The 18,456-nt window shown below is 40.8% G+C and overlaps 1 protein-coding gene across 1 annotated transcript in view; it reads left to right on the forward strand.

Annotated features, from left to right (window-relative positions):
• Nucleotides 1-15,375, forward strand: part of LOC124776771 (discoidin domain-containing receptor 2-like) — a 783,719-nt gene extending 768,344 nt beyond the window's left edge. The window contains exons 16-20 of the mRNA XM_047251912.1: nucleotides 2,920-3,126; nucleotides 12,062-12,154; nucleotides 12,272-12,413; nucleotides 13,849-13,998; nucleotides 14,109-15,375. Of these exons, the coding sequence (XP_047107868.1) occupies nucleotides 2,920-3,126; nucleotides 12,062-12,154; nucleotides 12,272-12,413; nucleotides 13,849-13,998; nucleotides 14,109-14,261 (745 nt within the window). The 3' untranslated portion in view covers nucleotides 14,262-15,375. The remainder of the gene's footprint in view (nucleotides 1-2,919; nucleotides 3,127-12,061; nucleotides 12,155-12,271; nucleotides 12,414-13,848; nucleotides 13,999-14,108) is intronic.
• Nucleotides 15,376-18,456: the final 3,081 nt, after the last annotated feature.

The raw sequence follows: 18,456 nt of genomic DNA on the forward strand, positions 1-18,456 counted from the left end.
CTGCTGGGGTGAATATGAATATTCCGATAGCTATGCAGACACTGGATGGATAGCGCGGGATAACAGGATGATAGCGGGTCTAGTGGCTAGTTTTCAGCTGCTTTATATAACCTTGCTGAATGGTATCCTGTATTGGAAGAGACTAATTTTTCTATATTTTGTCCAAAGTCGAGCAAGAACTTGATGATTTCTCACATGAGGTCGAGTGATGTTGTTTCGCACTTGGAGCCGCTGAACAGGCACAGTCATAAGCTTACCAGATACATTGTGCAGGGTCTGCCCAAAGTGAATACCCGCTAAGTGAATGTGAGAACTGTGAGCCGTACGGCTGAACAGGAGTCAGTGGTTCTCAGAGTGTTTGCGAAGTCTCCCTTCGATGTTCGTGTTAATTTTAGCAATAAAATATTACGACCTGTCACATTTTCAACTGTTACATGGTGCCGGTTGGTAAATGAGTAGGTGTAGATAACGTCTAGGTACATCTGATTTTAATCCGAAGAGTTCTGTAGCGGTATCGCGTATATAAAACAGTCAAATGTCCATTAAGAACAGCTGACACTTCGTTGAATGCTACGTTCTATTAACTGCAAAGAGCGGGGATACAAAAGCGTAATAAAATGTCAGATAAATACAAACTAAACACAGATATTATCAGGTACACCATATCCTCTCCATTCTGTAAGAGGATTACCAGCTGAATGGAGGGTACAACTGCGTTGCCATTAGGAGCATACACAACGGGGTACATATTTTTCCATCTGGTCCTCATTTGCTCAACATGGGCTCATATTCACATATGGCTGCAATGGATATCGTCGTGCTACAGAGACATATGACGCTAATCTTGGCACTGTGGTTCCTTTGTTCTTGTGAACTTCAAGGAAACGGCAGTTATGTAAGGTATTTCATATCCCATCGCTTCCAGAAGTCATGTGTAAGTTTCTGTCGGTAACGGTACTGCTTCCTTGGGCCTGTGTCGTCATAGCGGTACGCACAGTTAGGTACTACGTTCAGTTCTTTTCCAATAAGAAAAAGCATTCGAATCAAGGCAGTGTAGAGATCGCCGTCAGCTTGTATAAGAGGTCTGGAGTTGATCAGAACCTCAATGACAACAGGTGTAATGTTAAGGCACTCGTCTGTCATTGTGACCTTCCCGAAAACGTGCGATACGGGTGGCTTACAAGGATGGTGCTTCTTACGTAAGAGGGGCGTTCGGTAAGGCAACACTATTTTTCATGAAAGCTGGCTTTTTAGAGTCAGGAGTACAATACACCGTACTATTCTGCAACTTTTCGGTACAAGAGCGTTTTCAACATAATCTCCGCTCAATGAGAAGACCTGACGCCACCTTGATGTATCGGCGTACTTATTCCGGCGTACTTATTCCTTGCGCCAAAGAGAAGGAAGTCTGCGAGACACAGACTGTACGTTTGATCATTAGAAACACTACAATGAAGTTTTGTCAGCTCCTCTAGGATGCGCGGACTGGTTTGTGGCCTTGTGTTATCATGGAGAATGAGAAGTTTGCTTGCTTGCCTTTTTGTGACGACGAACACGCTGAAGTCGTTTCTTCAATTTACTGCGGGTAGCACAAGATGCTTCAAAGTTAATCGTTGCTCCATGGTGGAGCACATCACACAGAATAAGCCCTTCAGTCAACATTATTTCAATTTAGTGAGAAGACCTGACACCGTGCTGTATCGGCGTACTTATTTCTGCGGAGTACACCTTTCATTGGGCAAAACAGAAGGAAGTCTGCGACATACAGGCTGTACATTGGATCATGAGAAACACTCCAATGAAGTTTTGTCAGCTCCTCTGTGATGCGCAGACTGGTTTGAGGACTTGTGTTATCATGGAGAAAGAAGCTTGCTAGCTTGAATTTTTTGTGACGACGAACACGCTGAAGTCGTTTCTTAAATTTAATGAGGGTAGCACAAGACGTTACAGAGTTGGTCGTTACTCCATGGTGGAGGAAATCACACTGAATAAGCCCTTCAGAGTACCAGAAGATCTTCGCCATAAGTTTACCGTCTTAGGGTGTGGCTTTGAACCTTTTCTTCGGAGGAGGGTTGTGCATGAACTCTATTCCGATGAGAGTTGGTGTGGTGCCACTCCATGGATTGGTGGTTTGTTTCCTGTTCGAAGTGATGAACCCACCTTTCGTCGCCAGTGACGATTTTCAACAAAAATTTGTCACGATTAGCCTATAAATGTGTAATCAGTTTTGCACAAGTGGTCCTTCCTCGCTCTTTATGGTCTTCTGTTAGGCGGCGAGGAACCAAACGGGCACACACCTTTGATTACCCCAACTGGTGGATGAGTGAGTGAGCACTACCAACAGAGACTTCCTGCTTTACAGCAAGGTGCTCCATTGTGATCCGTCAATGGCCTAAAATGAGAGTGTCCGCAAGTTCCAACATTGCAGGAGTCACAACTGCGTGCGGCCGGCCAGCACATGGGAGATGGGACAGTTTGCGCGACCTTGATGCAATGATGACAGATGCTTTATCCAACGACTCATCGGGCTTATGTTCACTGCCTAGTCCGCGTAGACATTCTGGAAACACCAGAAGAAACTCGATTGCCGCTCTCTGCTTGTAATGCTCCTCGTTGAAGACGCCATTTTGAAGACTGCATGTAGCGCAACCATCTTTTGTAACTTCATGAAACTATAGGGGCTGAAGCAGGAATATTTCAAAGTGTCTCACACCAAACTCTGCATTTTTTCAACGAAGGTTGGCCGAGAAAAGGAAAAAGAATTGCAATACGTACTGAAAGCCCTTGTATAACTACAAGCGTTGAAGCCACGTAACGAGATTTAGTTCCAGGCATTACGTAATTTAGTGTTATGTTTCGCTGCATTTTCTAGTGGAGGGACAGATGAGAGTGAGTAGCGTGTGCTTTGGCGTTCGGCAGACTCCGGCTGCAGGAGGAAGCTTGCGCGCTGTGGCGGCTGCGGCACCCCAACCTGTGCCAGCTGCTGGGCGCCAGCGCGCCGCAGGACTCGCCAGCATTCCTGGTGGTGCAGTACTCACAGCTGGGAGACCTCAACCAGTTCCTGCAGGAGCACCTGGCCGACACCGTCACCTCGCCGCCGCCCTCCTGCCGCGGCCGCACCCTCAGGTACCGTCAGCAACAACCCGAAGCGCCGGCCAGGGTGGCCGAGCGATTCTAGGTGCTACAGTCTGGAACCGCGCGACCGCTACGGTCGCAGGTTCGAATCCTGCCTCGGGCATGAGTGTGTGTGATGTCCTTAGGTTGGTTAGATTTAAGTAGGTCTAAGTTCTAGGAGAGTGATGACCTCAGAAGTTAAGTCCCATAGTGCTCAAAAATAAATAAAAATAAAAATAAAACAACCCGAAGCCCACACGTTTCGTTGTTTTCTTAAGGCAGAGTTTGTTGTTTATTTATTTATTTAACGTGGCTACATTAGGGCTATCAGTCCCTGTATTGTGTTTAATGCACAGGTTCTCTAAGTTTGCCTCTAATGGAACGCTTTGAGAATCCTGGTACTTTGATTGAACATGATGTTTAATTTGAAGATTAATGAAATAAACAAAATTTGGGAAATGGGGAAAACTTATTTTATTCAGTGATTACTTCAGTTTCAGATCATAAGTTATAACTCAAAAATCATAGTAAAATTTTGAAAGATAAGGAAACTGTTCGAACAAACACGCCATGTTACTAATAATCTTTCGTGGAGCATTTGTTCACTCCTAACAGAACAACAATATTCCACGGAACACAGTTTGGGAAACCCTGATCTAGCCAGTCATTCTGCATACATTCTAAGAAAAACGACGTGCCACGACGGAATTAATCGAATGGGTCGGAAATCGGTAGATGTGATGTACACCTACAGACAGACAAATAATTATAATTTCCAAAAAAATATCGTGTGATTTATTCAAGAGAAAGAGCTTCACACATTGACCCAGTCAATAAAGCATTGTTCGAGGTCTGGCCCTTAAGCAACCAGTTATTCAGTTAGCACTGATTGATCGAGTTGCTGGATGTCGTCGTGACGGATGTCATGCAATATTCAGTCCAACCGACGAGTTAGATCGTCATAATTCCGAGGTGGTTGGAGGGCCTTCCCATAATGCTTAGAAACTTTTCAGTTCGGGAGAAATCCGGCGAGCATGCTCGCGTATCATGTCATTTCTGGAAACTCAGAATCTACTCTGTAGGATTAAATATGGGTTCCGGAAACAGCGATCGTGTGAGACCCAACTCGCTTTATTTGCTCATGAGACCTAGAAAATATTAGATAGAGGCTCCCAGGTAGATGCCTTTTTCACTGATTTCCGGAAGGCGTTCGATGCAGTTCCGCACTGTCGCTTGATAAACAAAGTAAGAGCCTACGGAATATCAAACCAGCTGTGTGGCTGGATTGAAGAATTTTTAGCAAACAGAACACAACATGTTGTTTTCAATGAAGAAACGTCTACAGACGTTAATGTGACCTCTGACGTGCCACTGGAGAGTGACATTGGACAGTTGCTTTTTACAGTATATATAAATGACCTAGTAGATGGTGTCGGAAGATCCATGGGGCTTTTCGCGGATGATGCTGTAGTATATAGAGAAGATGCAGCATTAGAAAATTGCAGCAAAATGCAGGAAGATCTGCTGCGGATAGGCACTTGGTGCAGAGAGTCGCAACTGACCCTTAACGTAGACAAATGTAATGTATTGCGAATACATAGAAAGAAGGATCCTTTATTGTATGACTATATGATAGCAGAACAAACACTGGTAGCAGTTACTCTTGTAAAATATCTGGGAGTAAGCGTACGGAACTATTTGAAGTGGAATGATCATATGAAATTAATTGTTGGTAAGGCGGGTGCCAGGTTGGGACTCATTGGGAGAGTCCTTAGAAAATGTAGTCCATCAACAAAGGAGGTGGCTTACAAAATCACTCGTTCGACCTATACTTGAGTATTGTTCATATTGCTCATTAATGTGGGATTCGTACCAGGTCGGGTTGACAGAGGAGATAGAGAAGATCCAAAGAAGAACGGCGCGTTTCGTCACAGGGTAATTTGGTAAGCGTGATAGCGTTACGGAGATGTTTAGCAAACTCAGGTGGCAGACTTAGCAAGAGAGGCGCTCTGCATCGCGGTGTAGCTTGCTGTCCAGTTTTCGAGAGGGTGCGTTTCTGGATGAGGTATCGAATATATTGCTTCCCCCTACTTATACCTCCCGGGGAGACCACGAATGTAAAATTAGAGAGATTCGAGCGCGCACGGAGGCTTTCCGGCAGTCGTTCTTCCCGCGAACCATACGCGAATGGAACAGGAAAGAGAGGTAATGACAGTGGCACGTAAAGTGCCTTCCCCCACACACTGTTGGGTCACTGGCGGAATATAAATGTAGATGTTGATGTAGATGTAGGTTGGACTTGGCAAGCACGAAGACATCAGTTAAAACTCTCGTCATCTACGAGCGGACGTTATCTTACTGAAATATAAGCGCAGGATGGCTTGCGATGAAGGACAGCTGAACGGCGAGTAGAATATCGGTGTCATACGGCTGTGCAGTATGTGTGCCGCGGATCGCAACGAAAGGGATCATGGTGTGAAAAAAATGGAACGGCAGATCATCACTCCTGGTTGACGGGCCGTGTGGTGGGCAACATTCAGGATGATATCCTACCACTGTCTGGAGACTCTCCAGATATGTCTTCGACCATGAATCTTATCGACTGGAGTAGAACTGCCTTAAGCGATGAGCCTTGCTTCGAATCTTACCACAATGATCACCGAGCACGTGACTCGAGTATCCCAGACACCTGAAGAACACCAATATGACTGTCGCCCGCCATTATGGCCCGACAACCAGGAGTGATGAACTAGGGTGCCATTTCATTTCACAGCAGGATCCCTTTGGTTGTCATCCGCAACACCGTTACAGCACAACCGTATGTCGACTACATCGCCCCGTTTCGTTGTCCTTCATGGCGATTCATCCTGGGCTGAATTTTCAGTAAGATTATGCCCGCCTGCGCACGGAAATAGTTTCTACTGCTTGTCTTCTTGGTTGCCAGTCCATATCTTGGAAAGCAAGGTCACCGATCTCTCCCCAATTGAGAATGTTTGGAGATTATGAGCAGCGCCCTCTAGCAAGCTCAGGTTCTGACGATCTAACACCCCGATTGGGCAGAATTTGGCACGATATCCCTCAGGAGTACATCCAACGATTCTGCCAATTAATGCGAAGCCGAATAACTACTTGCATATGGGCCAGAGCTGGAGCAACGCATTATCGACTTGGTTAATTTGTGAAGTTCTTTCTCTTAAATAAATGACACAGTTTTTCTGAAGTTTTAATCATTTATTTGTCTGCACATGTACGTCACACCTACCACTGTCCATTGCATTCAGATAATTACTTCGTGGTGAGTGTATTTTTCTACACCAGGAAACGTTTAATAGCGTTTGTTGTTATCGCTAGGGAAGGTAGATTTGTTTAAAGAAAAGACCAGTTGTATTCGATGACTTCAGTGAAATCTATAAGCTCATGTTGTTTTGCATTATGGTTTATTTGCGAGTGAATACATACAAATTTGTGTGTATTAACTGTGAATGTGGATGGTATTTTTTTGTGTGTCAAGTTATTGACTGTATTTTGAAAGGAATATAATTTCATTCACGATGTTATATGAGAGAAAGGATTCCGTTTCTAGAAGCAAGGGTAGTATCTTTGGCTCATGTAACCTATTAATGAGAGAATGATGAGAAAAACGCACACATTAAACCAATAAGATCAATATAAATGAATCAGACAGCATGAAAGTGGTAGTAGATGTGACAAAAGAAAATGTGGATGAGAAACACTGTAAACACAGAACAGCCAGTGCAACTGATATTAACATCGCCAAACAACAAAGTAAAGGTCAAATAAATAGCTGAAAGCAGTAGTACTTATAGTATGAAGAGAAACACAGTTTACAACAGTTTACGAAAAGTGAATTTGAAATCCAAGGTTTGTTTGAACTGAGCACACTAGCAGCAACCGAGGTGAGGGAACTATTGAGGTTGAAAGAGAAGTGCAACAGAACACAAGCAGTTAAGAGAGTAGAAAGGGCAGTGACGTGATTGGTTGAACAATACAAAGAGAATGGAAGATAACTGGTACAAGATGAGAGAATTTGCCATATAGAGGGAAAACTGAATCCAGGTGGGAAAGGCGCCGTTCTAAATTGAAGAATGCTGAGTCCTTGTTGGAACTACAATCAAAAAATTGGCATTGGTGAAAGCAAGCATAGCCCCTACATCAAATATAAGGCTAGTTTCCTTGCTTGTGAAGATAATCCCCGTCTACAAGCCCTGGTGCACAAATCGGTACCAATGGAATGCCGTGTCAGCCTCTCTGAATGGCGTCATTGGTCAAGTTATGGAGCCAGCACACCATTTTCCCAGCCATTGTCAGTTTTAGTTGCCTGGAGCCGCTATTGCTCCGTCAGGTAGCAACTGTATTGGCTGAGTGCACACCGTTCCTGACTTACCACAAATAAAAAATCGTTAGCGTTACCGGAAATTGTACCTGGGTTGTTCGCATGGAAGTCGGTCGCGCTGAACACTCAGCTACGGAGGCGGTCAATGTCCATCCTTAGTGATATCTTAAGTGCTGTCTGTACTGCCATCGAACGTGGCACTTAACTCGCCGATCATCTTTGCCTTTCATAATGATTATGCTACTTCGTTTGATTTTAGTAACAGTTCCCCTAGAGTTGTTAAATACACTCAAAGGCTAGTTTTTATATAGTCTTTCTTCCTACAGCTGTCTTTCTATTCTATTTGAAATGCACTTGACAGGTCTCCTCTTCACAAATACCTAGGTATGTTAGAATTCTTTCAGCGCATGAAATGCATACTTTCCTAGAGACCTACGTAGGCATAGTCAAGTTGACCTCTCATGTACTGCCTATACCAGTCATACCACCAAGACCTGCCCAGAGTGGTTAACAAGTCATACAAACTTCATGCCAATTTGACGTTTGTTGTATGCGTCGTCATTATATAGCAGTTTTAATAATTGCTATATCAAGAAGGTGGCAGAAAACAAATGTCAAATTGGCAGCAAGCGTACTGTATGTGTCGATAAACAAGTTATTAGCATTTCCGTACAACCCCCTAAGCATCTAGGAGTAACACTACTTACATTCTGCATAAATTAAAGATTACACAGTGGGTTCTTGATTTAAATACCACATTTAAATATTGGTTCCTGGAGAGATTCGTATTAGATCCCCTGAAAGAAGGAGGAAAGTACACCAGGACATGCTGAAATTTGGAAGATGCGATCGTGGCCCATCGTTACTGCGATTTATCGTTTCGCGAGAATGCTGCTCGCTCTGGTCGGGATCCCACGACTGGCACACAGATAAGGAATCGATGCGACAAAGAGGGCGTGCTCAAAACCATGAATGATCCCTACGACCCCACAAGCGACCGTACAGGATTTTTGAGGCACGTTCCGTACCTCCATACAGGAAATGGGGTTGCTTTCTGCAAGAAATATATGCGCATAGACATTGAGACGATCTCTTCGAGCGCCACGGACTGTCAGGGTGTCTACTATTCCCGTAGCTTTCCTTGACGTGGCAGGAGACGGAGGTGCACCGACAATTATGCGCCTAACGACAACATTGGAAAGAGGGCTGACAACACCTCATTCTTTCTGATGAGCTCTGGTTGTCTGCGCAGTATGACGAAGGATGTATCCTTGTGTGTAGGCTCCCCGAAGAGTGAACGTTCACAGATTCTATTTGTCATCCTCATACGGCTCCACCACGAACAGTGATGGTATCGAATGATAGTGACTACACAACACGATCACGTCTTGTTTGCAAGGTCGATAATCTCGACAACAGCCGTTCCATTTCAGGTCAGTGGCTTTGTCCAGTCTTGGACGTCTTTGCGACGTTATCTCTCACGAAGAAAACGCAAGACTGCATGTAGGTCGTGCAATCCTGACCTTATTCGGCACAGAGGATGTTCGGTTGTTGTCCCTGCTAGCTTGTTCTCCAGATCCATCACCCACAGGAAACATCAGGTCGTGGATTATGAGGAGAACTGACATACCACCACTCACCAACCACCGTAATTGGCTAACTCTGGCCTGACATGGAAGCATGATGTAGTGATGTACTCGCATTTATCACCCAGGCTCTGTTCAGTTCGATACCTGTCTGGGATAGAACGATTTTTGCCATAGGTGAGAGCTCTGACATTAGATTTTACGTCCAATATAGCCTCAAACCACGTACATGTTTAATGATGGCTTCTTCCTGCCATAGTTTGTTACATGTTATATGTGTTATATGTGTGTATGTCTGGGATTTCCTCCCAAACCCTGGACAGTTTCACCCAAATTTTGCAGACAGAAAACAGGCCTCACATGTATCAACACTGTAGGGTTTATAACTTCCTAACTCAGGTAGGAGCTGAGTGGTGGGCGTAAGGGTGCCCTACATGACACGCATGTTTTTTCGGAGCAGTACCGGCCTACCAAATGAACCTGCTTCACATAGCACACTACATGATAGGTGCAACAAAAAGTCATCTGGGCCGAAACATGAAGGCTGCTCTGCATGGCAGGTACGTTGTGCTGGATGAGTATAGGCCTGCTTATGGACACAGAGGGGGCGGAGAAGGAGACGAAGAGAGAGATAGCGAGAGTAAGGAGGAGGAGACAAGTGGATAGAGGTGGGAGGATGAGGTGGACAGAAAGAGGAAGGAAGAGGTGGACACACAGGGGAAGGACTGTTCACTGTATGTGTCAAATGCGTTTGCAGGCAAAGCTACAGGGAAAAGACAATATATGTCGTTATTTGCTACCGCTAATAATATTGGAATTTATTTGGTATGCACTGTAATTGCTAACCAGCAGCCTATGTGGCTGTATGTGGAAGGCAGCGTTCCTACCAGTTGAAATGTTATTTTGTAGTTGTATGAAGTGGTTATGATTAACTGTAAGCCAAGTAAATTGTTTATAAGAAGTTTCATGTTTGTTAACAATGCTGAATCTGCGCTGCACACAGAACGTCGTAACAAGGCCTACCTTGGGCAATCCGTTTTCTGCGAAACGATGCACCATTGTCTGAAGCATTATCGAGACATTACATTATAAAAGAAATGTATTCAAGAAAGTGGATCTTTATAACCGTATTCATTTAATTTTGATTTCTTTCCCATGAGACAGGAATACGAATAGCACATTTTAAATGTTGGAACACTCCCACAAGTTTATCTATAGCTCTTAATAATACGGGCAGCTGCAACGGTTTCTCTCCATGCTGTCTACTTTCGAGTTTTCGAACGGCTTTAGCCCCATTTTTCCATTTGTAGAGGTTCGCGCATGTACGGGTTAGAAATTTCAAACACCTTTATTTGAATGTTGGAAATGTGCTTTTTCCAGCTTTAAACAGATCGCTTTTACCGACGGGCCATGAATACCAGATGATGTAAATATAGTTTATTGAAACAAGTCAGGTCTTTGAATAAAGATTTGTAATAGTCGCAGCACTCCTTCTTATTCAAAATAGAATACTTCGACTGCGGATGCCCTACATACAAAATGTTAAGTTATTATTATATTCTTCGGGTATGTATATCAGATGCGAGCGTAGTAAGATGTCGTTTTCTTTACTTTCTGATAGAAAAGAATTGAACTAGTGGACAGTGGGTCGGTTGAAGGACACATAGTTATCTATTTCAGTTTTTCTAATTTTGTTCTCGTTGTTCTCATCAATGCTCTTTCGACGAATCATTTGATTAGCTGACACAATCACCTCTTTTCTGTCTTCATTGTCTCTCAACCTAAATTTATTCAATCTTCATTATTTGCTATCAGTTGTGGGCATTAATTCTCTTTGACTTACGAAAAATCTCTACGACACTGTTATACAATGTGTAGAGAATTTATTTAACAATAAAAAAGCTAATTAGAATGTGAGAACGTGTTCTAAATACGGCTACTAACACACACAGGCACACTAATGGAACAACGTCACTGGAGTGGTACTGCTGCTATGTCAAAAGATAAGCATCACTATTCGTCAGTTGACAACTCCAGTGGTCAATTGGAAAAGCGCGTCTATGAATTACTTCGCCCACGATGTAATTTTCTTCAAACGAATTTTCTCGTTAAAAGCAGGCAAAGGTTTAATAAAGGTACATTACGGCTTTTTTTTTTTTTTTTTTTTTTTTTTACAAGTTTCGTGCATAGAGCAGAAGTTGAGAAGATGAACATATAAACTATTGGTTAAGAATTCCATCAACGAAATGTCTAGAACAGAGAGGAGAGAGAGAGAGAGAGAGGAGAGAGAGAGAGAGAGAGAGAGAGAGAGAGAGAGAAAGAGAAAGAGAACTAGAGGGGGGGGGGGGCAAGGAGAAACAGAAATAGAAATAAATGAAAGCTGGTTGGTATTAAATATCCTGAAGACGTCGGGGATGTGGAACATTGGGGATGTGAAATATCGCTACCCATTTGTCTGCTAAGTGACGGCCATAAAAGGGAAATTTAGTACAGTATCACAGTTGGCAACGCAAAGTCGGACACAATAATGTGTACAACAATTGTAGAGAATTTGCAACGAAGTTAGTGGGACGTTGCACAAAGTAAATAACTTCGCAATTAAGAATAGATGAGTTATACTTTCTCCTCTACAATGTACCTGTTGATACCACATTCAAGCCATGATGCCTATTTTTGCGGAAAAGTAAAATTTACTGAGTAACTAAGAGGAATAACAGTTTAAATTCTAGCGAATATTAGCACAACTCTTTATGACTGGTGACACCTTCCATAAACATAATTAATGACGTTTGTACGTAGGGATAGCTGTTAGAAGCAGTTACTATTTGTAGTAAACTCATTACATTCACTAACCTTTCAATTGGTATCATATTTTCCACTTGACGGTCCATAGGCAGGTTTACAATACAGAACGGCATCCACCGACTCACCCAAGCATGCTAGTCAAGCTGCATGTATCACTAGAAAATTTTAATATAATTTTTTCCATGGCTTTTTTCTGTTGCAGCTACGGATGCCTGATATACATGGCTACTCAAATTGCAGCTGGGATGAAGTATCTAGAATCTCACAATTTTATTCACAGAGACCTGGCAGCAAGGTTCGTATACTATGGTGATCAACATTTGAGCAAAAATTACATGTGGAAACTGAATGACACCGAATACATTTGCTATCAAGTTACTCCTCACTGCATATTCTGTTCGCTTTATTTCAGGAACTGCCTCGTCGGTCTGTCCTATCAAATAAAAATTTCTGACACAGCTATGTGTAGAAATATCTACGCCGGCGATTACTACAAGGTAGATGAATGGGCGCTATTGCCCATAAGATGGATGGCCTGGGAAAGTGTTCTAATGGTAAGGGTAGAACAATTGCATTCGATTCTTACGCACAAAAAAAAATGTTTCCAGCTCTCACATGAAAGTATCGATTAGGATTTTTTCCATATTTGAACGAAGCCATCAAATACTCTTACTGTCGACCATATACATTAAGCTTTCGGACATTATTTTCAAATTCAGTCAACAGTAAACTTCATTATCCTAGTCAATAACAAACTCCACAGTCAGATATATGAGTCAAAAACTCAGAGAACAGCGGGAGAAATTTGTGATGTTTATTCTGCGTGTGTATCCTTAAAGTTTACTGACAGTGAACTGGAGAAATACTGTAGAACATCCACAATTTTGTGCTTTCTATTTATAAATGGACAAATTTATCTTTAAGTTTACTTCATCGATACAGAAATACAACAGGTGTGCGGACATGTAATCTTATGATTTCATTAAAACCCAAGAAAAATAAATTGCTGTACTGCATATTAATAATTATGAAGACTAGATTCTGCTATGGAATTTTACAGGATACATTAACAGCAAAGTTTAACCCTATAAGTTATCACTGTTTGAGCATGTCACCTATAACGTTACTCCTTTACAGAAATTTTAGTTGACTGTAATCGTGTATACTAATGGAAATTAACTGGGCAATATTTCGTCTCCTTAAGGGTTACGTTTTGAAAAAGAGTCCAACAGTTAATGCAGCAGTAGTCGGGCGAACAGAGTTATATGAACCAGCAGGAGTATGATTCGTGGTCCTACGATTAAATACGGTCTGTAGCCTAATTAGGGAAAAGTAATTCTAAGTAGATATGCTGAAAACTAATTACAGCAAGTGATGTATTAAATACTAGAATTAGAAATCTGTTAGGAATAACCGAACACGAAAGCAACAGCATACACTAATAACAAGTCTATATATTACTACGAGTATATTCACTATATTATATAGGAAAGGGGCAGTGCTACTTCAACATAAATAAATGCTTATAAGAGTAGTGGTATATATAAAAGAAAGTATTCGTGATCATTTTGATTGAAGTAAATGATTGTGGGTTAGTTGGTGACGTCAGGTCTCTGCCTCCAGAGCTCATTCTTTCAGCCTGAAATGTATAACCAGTGATTTGAAGAAGACCTGGCTCGGAGGAAGACTGCAGCGGTAGGCTTAAAATTACGACAGTTGAAGAGAATATTGGTATAAAAAACTACTCTGAAACTTTTACATGAGTGGAAAAACGGATTTATGAAAGTGATTTCAGGCAACACGTACTCTCTTTCACGTACCTCTCACAACGTCGAAGAGAGAATATTTCTCTACGAATTTTCGCTGCCGAATGGAGAATGATAAACGTACTTCTAAAATCATAGTTCTAGGTGTCTTGGTTGTCTCTTGATGCTATATAGTAATAATAAACATTAAAAAATAATTGTAATAACTGTAATGATTTTTCAGGGTAAGTTTACTACAAAGAGCGACGTTTGGTCCTTTGCTGTTACGCTATGGGAAATACTAACATTTGCTAGAGAGCAGCCTTTTGAAGAGCTGTGTGACGACAAAGTAATAGAAAATGTGTCGCACATTTACCAAGACGATGGACAGCAGGTAATGTTCATAGTATCCCTACCGTAGATTTCTGTACGTCGTAGATACAGCTATCAATTGTAGCAAGGAACTGAACGATACGCCTTCATTAAACTGCTACATTGTTTCAGATATTCCTACCTCCACCAAAGAATTGCCCCAAAGAAATATATGACTTGATGTGCGAGTGCTGGCAGAGGAACGAATCCAACAGACCAAACTTCCGAGAGATTCATCTGTTTCTACAACGGAAAAACCTTGGTTACGAACCGGAAATGAAATGAATTGAATTGTTAGCATCACAGACTAAATTTAGAGTTGGAGCTAATGAAATTATCAGTACGTGCCTAGAAGGGAGGGTAGTGTAATTTACTGCATATACCCTCTTTTTGACAGATTAAGCTTGAAGTTTTACTGGATGAACTGTGAAGTTTCTGCTCAAGCAATATGTGATAAAGCACTGGTGGAAGAATACGTCGATAGACAGAGATAGTCATGCCATATCATCCATTTTCTTTCGTCTCAAAGGGAGTGTCAACACTATATCATTAACAATATAATTGTCAGTTCAGGGCTTAAAAGATATTCTATTCATGAAACAGATCGATCTCACATATCACACGTTTATAAGAGAAATAGTTTTCAGGTGATGGGCTGTTATAACAGAGAAGTCAGAGAAGTGATGGTTGAGAGTACTACGTAGACTACTTTCGAGTTGGAATATTGCAGAAGTTTAGAAATGGTATTTTTGGATTTTGTGGATGATAAAGAGTGTCAGAATTTTCGCCTTGGCGCTAGTAAATAATACTGGATCCCTCCATTAATGGGGGAAAATGCCAAGTTTCCTTAAAAACTTAGACAATACTTGTGATGGAGTGCTAAACATCTTAATTTTTTTCTCTGACAGATATTTAGCATCAGTAAAATTAGTAATGATTTGTTAAGTTTTAGCTAGCGATATTTTATAACAAGCTAATTTTGTACGAAATCATCTTTAAGCACAAGAATTTCGTATCACTTCTTTTCGCAGTTTTGTTTAAGTGAGAGTCCTAAGAAGACTATGACTGATATAAAATGTAAATTGTTCTTATGTCTCTACATGCTACTGTCTCTTCCTTATTTCCTCATACTATTAGTAACAATCTTTGTGCCTTCCGTCTTAGAATGTGACAATACGGATTTTGCATGGTTTGTAACAGTGCTTGAATAATGGGTTTTAACTCCAATGTATAGTCTGTTGAATATTCACTTGATTATATATTTCCTAGCCCATGTTATTTTTGTATGTCTGGAACGTTTGTCATTTCTAATTGTACAGCAAACGTATCTATTGGTGTAAAAAGTCGATGTAATTCATTTTGATAATTTTGGAACAGTAAACATTGAATCATGTTGAAAGAAGCTAACACCTTGCATTCCTCCAGTCTCCTACTGCGTTTCAGTGACTCTGAGTCAAATTCCGTTTGCTGAAGCCCAGTATTTATGGCATAAATTATTAAATGATTTTTAGAAATATTGGTCTGCGTCATAAGGAACCATATCTTACTGCTTTGAGATTGCAAACAACCGCCTTATGTACTGTGTCCCTTTTACAGATTCGTGAAATTCATGCACCTTTTAGAAAAGTTCCTGGCTAACAGTGAACTGTACTTAAACTATAATTTATCAACGAATTCATTTTTTCGTAGTTAGCTGACTAGAATATTGGAAACAATTCAAACAACGATGAACTCTGTGTAATTACACATGGCGTAGAAAAATTCTGTGGAGATACGTATCTGGATGTTCAGCATGATTACCTTAGGGCAGGCCATGCAGATTTTTCACTCTAATCCCACGTACTAAATAGTACTATTGTTTGATGAAAGTGGCTATGGATAAACAAAAAAAGCAGTATTGTGAGAAATCTATAAAATTAAAAAGACATGAAAGTTATAAACGCATAGAAGGTAGGATAAAAGAAACTGAACGGACGCAACAATGATAATATTACATAAAATTCAAGAAACAACAATAAAACTAGCAGTGTTAAATACCAGATAACATTTCGTAAGTCATATTGATACATAGTTATGGTTAGGTGGAAGAGGAACGAACAACAGTATTTAGATGCAGGACCACTGGAAACAGCTAGATTGAAACAATGCAAAATTATTTTACTAAACTGAAGGTGAACAAAATTTTTTAAGAAATCAGTAAAGGAAAACAATATTATACGTGTAAAGTTAGGACGAAATGTATGAAACAAACGTAGCAGACTTCATGAAAGAATCAATCATATTATATGAAAGAGCACTGACAAACATTATTACATATTGGGTGAAATGTAGTAAATTTTAATGTTAAAGAACGTTTATGGCATTCAACAGTAACCAGCTACTCTTTGTATTTGGTTCATTTTACTTAAGAAAGCACCGTTGCCGGCTTCAAAGTTATAAATTCATCAGCAGACGGCTTGTATGCTTTTATAACAAGTCATGGTAAGTTAATTTGGAGGTGTGTTGCCGTAGGGTAAACAATTTTTTTTAGGCAGAAACGCAACTTTAGTGACATGTACCATGTATTTTGACTCACTTATCTTGAATGAAAACACATAAAATTTAGTTATAAGGTAAATGAATGTCAGAGATGCTATGCTATACATATAAGACACAAACGTAAGGTATTCGATGAAAAGGAGGCACATATGACTAACGAATTAGATTCAGACTGCTGTTTTAGAATGAATGTGTCATTTTGGAGGAAAATAAAACGTGTCATTGATAGGTCTACAACACTTGTAAATTAGGCTAACAAAATTATTTTTGAAGTTGTAAAAAGACGTCTTCCATTAAATAGTGATGTCAACAGGACAGAACAAATCTGTTATAAGTCTAGTACAATAAATGTGAGTACAGTGAGTACAGAAGTGACAGTCACTATCATCTGGTAAGTAACTCAGTACGAAAACAGAAGTTTTATTTGCAGTTGAGTACGACTAATGTCTGTGGAAATGGATTATTCACGAAGGAGCATCAGAATACGTCGAGAATACATAAAAAGCTAATTATGAAGTAAGAGATAGAATGAGGGCAAATGAGACAATGACAGATGGAACTAAAAGAATATCAAGTGGTATGAGCATTTGTTGAAATGCCAGACCATCAATAGTTAAAGAAACAGTGCACAGCAGACACTTCATAAATGTGCACACGTACCAGCAGTTACAGATTATAATTACAATGAGATGGCGTAACCGGCACAGCAACAGTGCCTCTAATGTGACATTAGGGGTCAAAGTTATGTTAAGCTTCGTCTTCGGCGTGTGAAAAACTGACGTGTTCTCATCATTGCAAATTCCAGTACACCTCCATAACGGCAAAGGGTGCAACCTAAACGAATGAATTCGTCGAAATGGATGGTAAAATCGATCTCCGGGAACTGATTTAGTTCAGTGGCTCCTAAACTTTCTGAGTGCATGAAGCAAGATCGAAATCAAATGTCAATCTACACCCCCAAAAAACGCTGCCACATAAGGAAACTTTAGATATAAAAAGGAAAATAAGATTCTTTTTTTAAAAATGACGAATAATTAATGGCAGGTGAAGTGGTTAAAAACCCACGAGCTTTCAACCGAGTACACTTCGATCATTGTCAAATTGTGTGTGGTTGCTGCTGCCGTCTTTATAGAGCCGTGCTACCTCCTCTGACATCTGTACCCTAAATATCTAGAAGTAACGTTCGTCCCAATTTTGTCCTACAAATAACGCCTACAAAGTGTCTCTGTATCGATCTGTGGCGACCACACTGATCTTGCTGACTTCCAGTTCAATCAAGCAGTGAGAAAAGTCTCGGGAAAGATCAGAACAACTCCCACGCAGTGGCTACCCGTTTGGAGCAACTTGGCATCTTCCCAGACTAGACGTAAATCTCAGCTTCAGAAATGTTCTAATAAGCCAGCATTACATACTGACGCCGATTCTGTCCAAGTTACAAACGAAAATATGGAATTATAATTTAAATTAAGAAATCCCCCACTGAGAACAGCAATGCAGCTTTGTAAACTTACTACAGATTAACATTGGCGATCACAATGGAGACAGGCGTTCAGAAATTCTAATCACATGAAAGATCGTACAATGAAGGTCGCTGGTTTCGATCAGAATAGAAGAATATGTCTCACCCTGTACCGAATGCTGTTCACCCAGTACAGAATTCTGTCCTCTGAACTGGGAATATGCAGTAAATTGCTGTATAAATGGAGAATGGCCAAAAATCTTTCACGTGGAAAGTATGAAGCTAAAGAACAAACAATCTTCCACATTGACTTTGAATGCCCAAATACTCGGTCTAAAGGGTCGCACCAAGAAATCCCGATCTTACGCCTACATCATTGGATTGGCCGAGAACCAGTGTTTGAGATATATATGTATTCCTATTTTAAATTTCTATTTTTACCCGTATCTTACCATGTTTGCATAACTTCTGTTCGTTATACAT

This window comes from Schistocerca piceifrons, chromosome 1 (assembly GCF_021461385.2).
Source record: "Schistocerca piceifrons isolate TAMUIC-IGC-003096 chromosome 1, iqSchPice1.1, whole genome shotgun sequence".
NCBI classification, from domain to species: Eukaryota; Metazoa; Arthropoda; class Insecta; order Orthoptera; family Acrididae; genus Schistocerca; species Schistocerca piceifrons.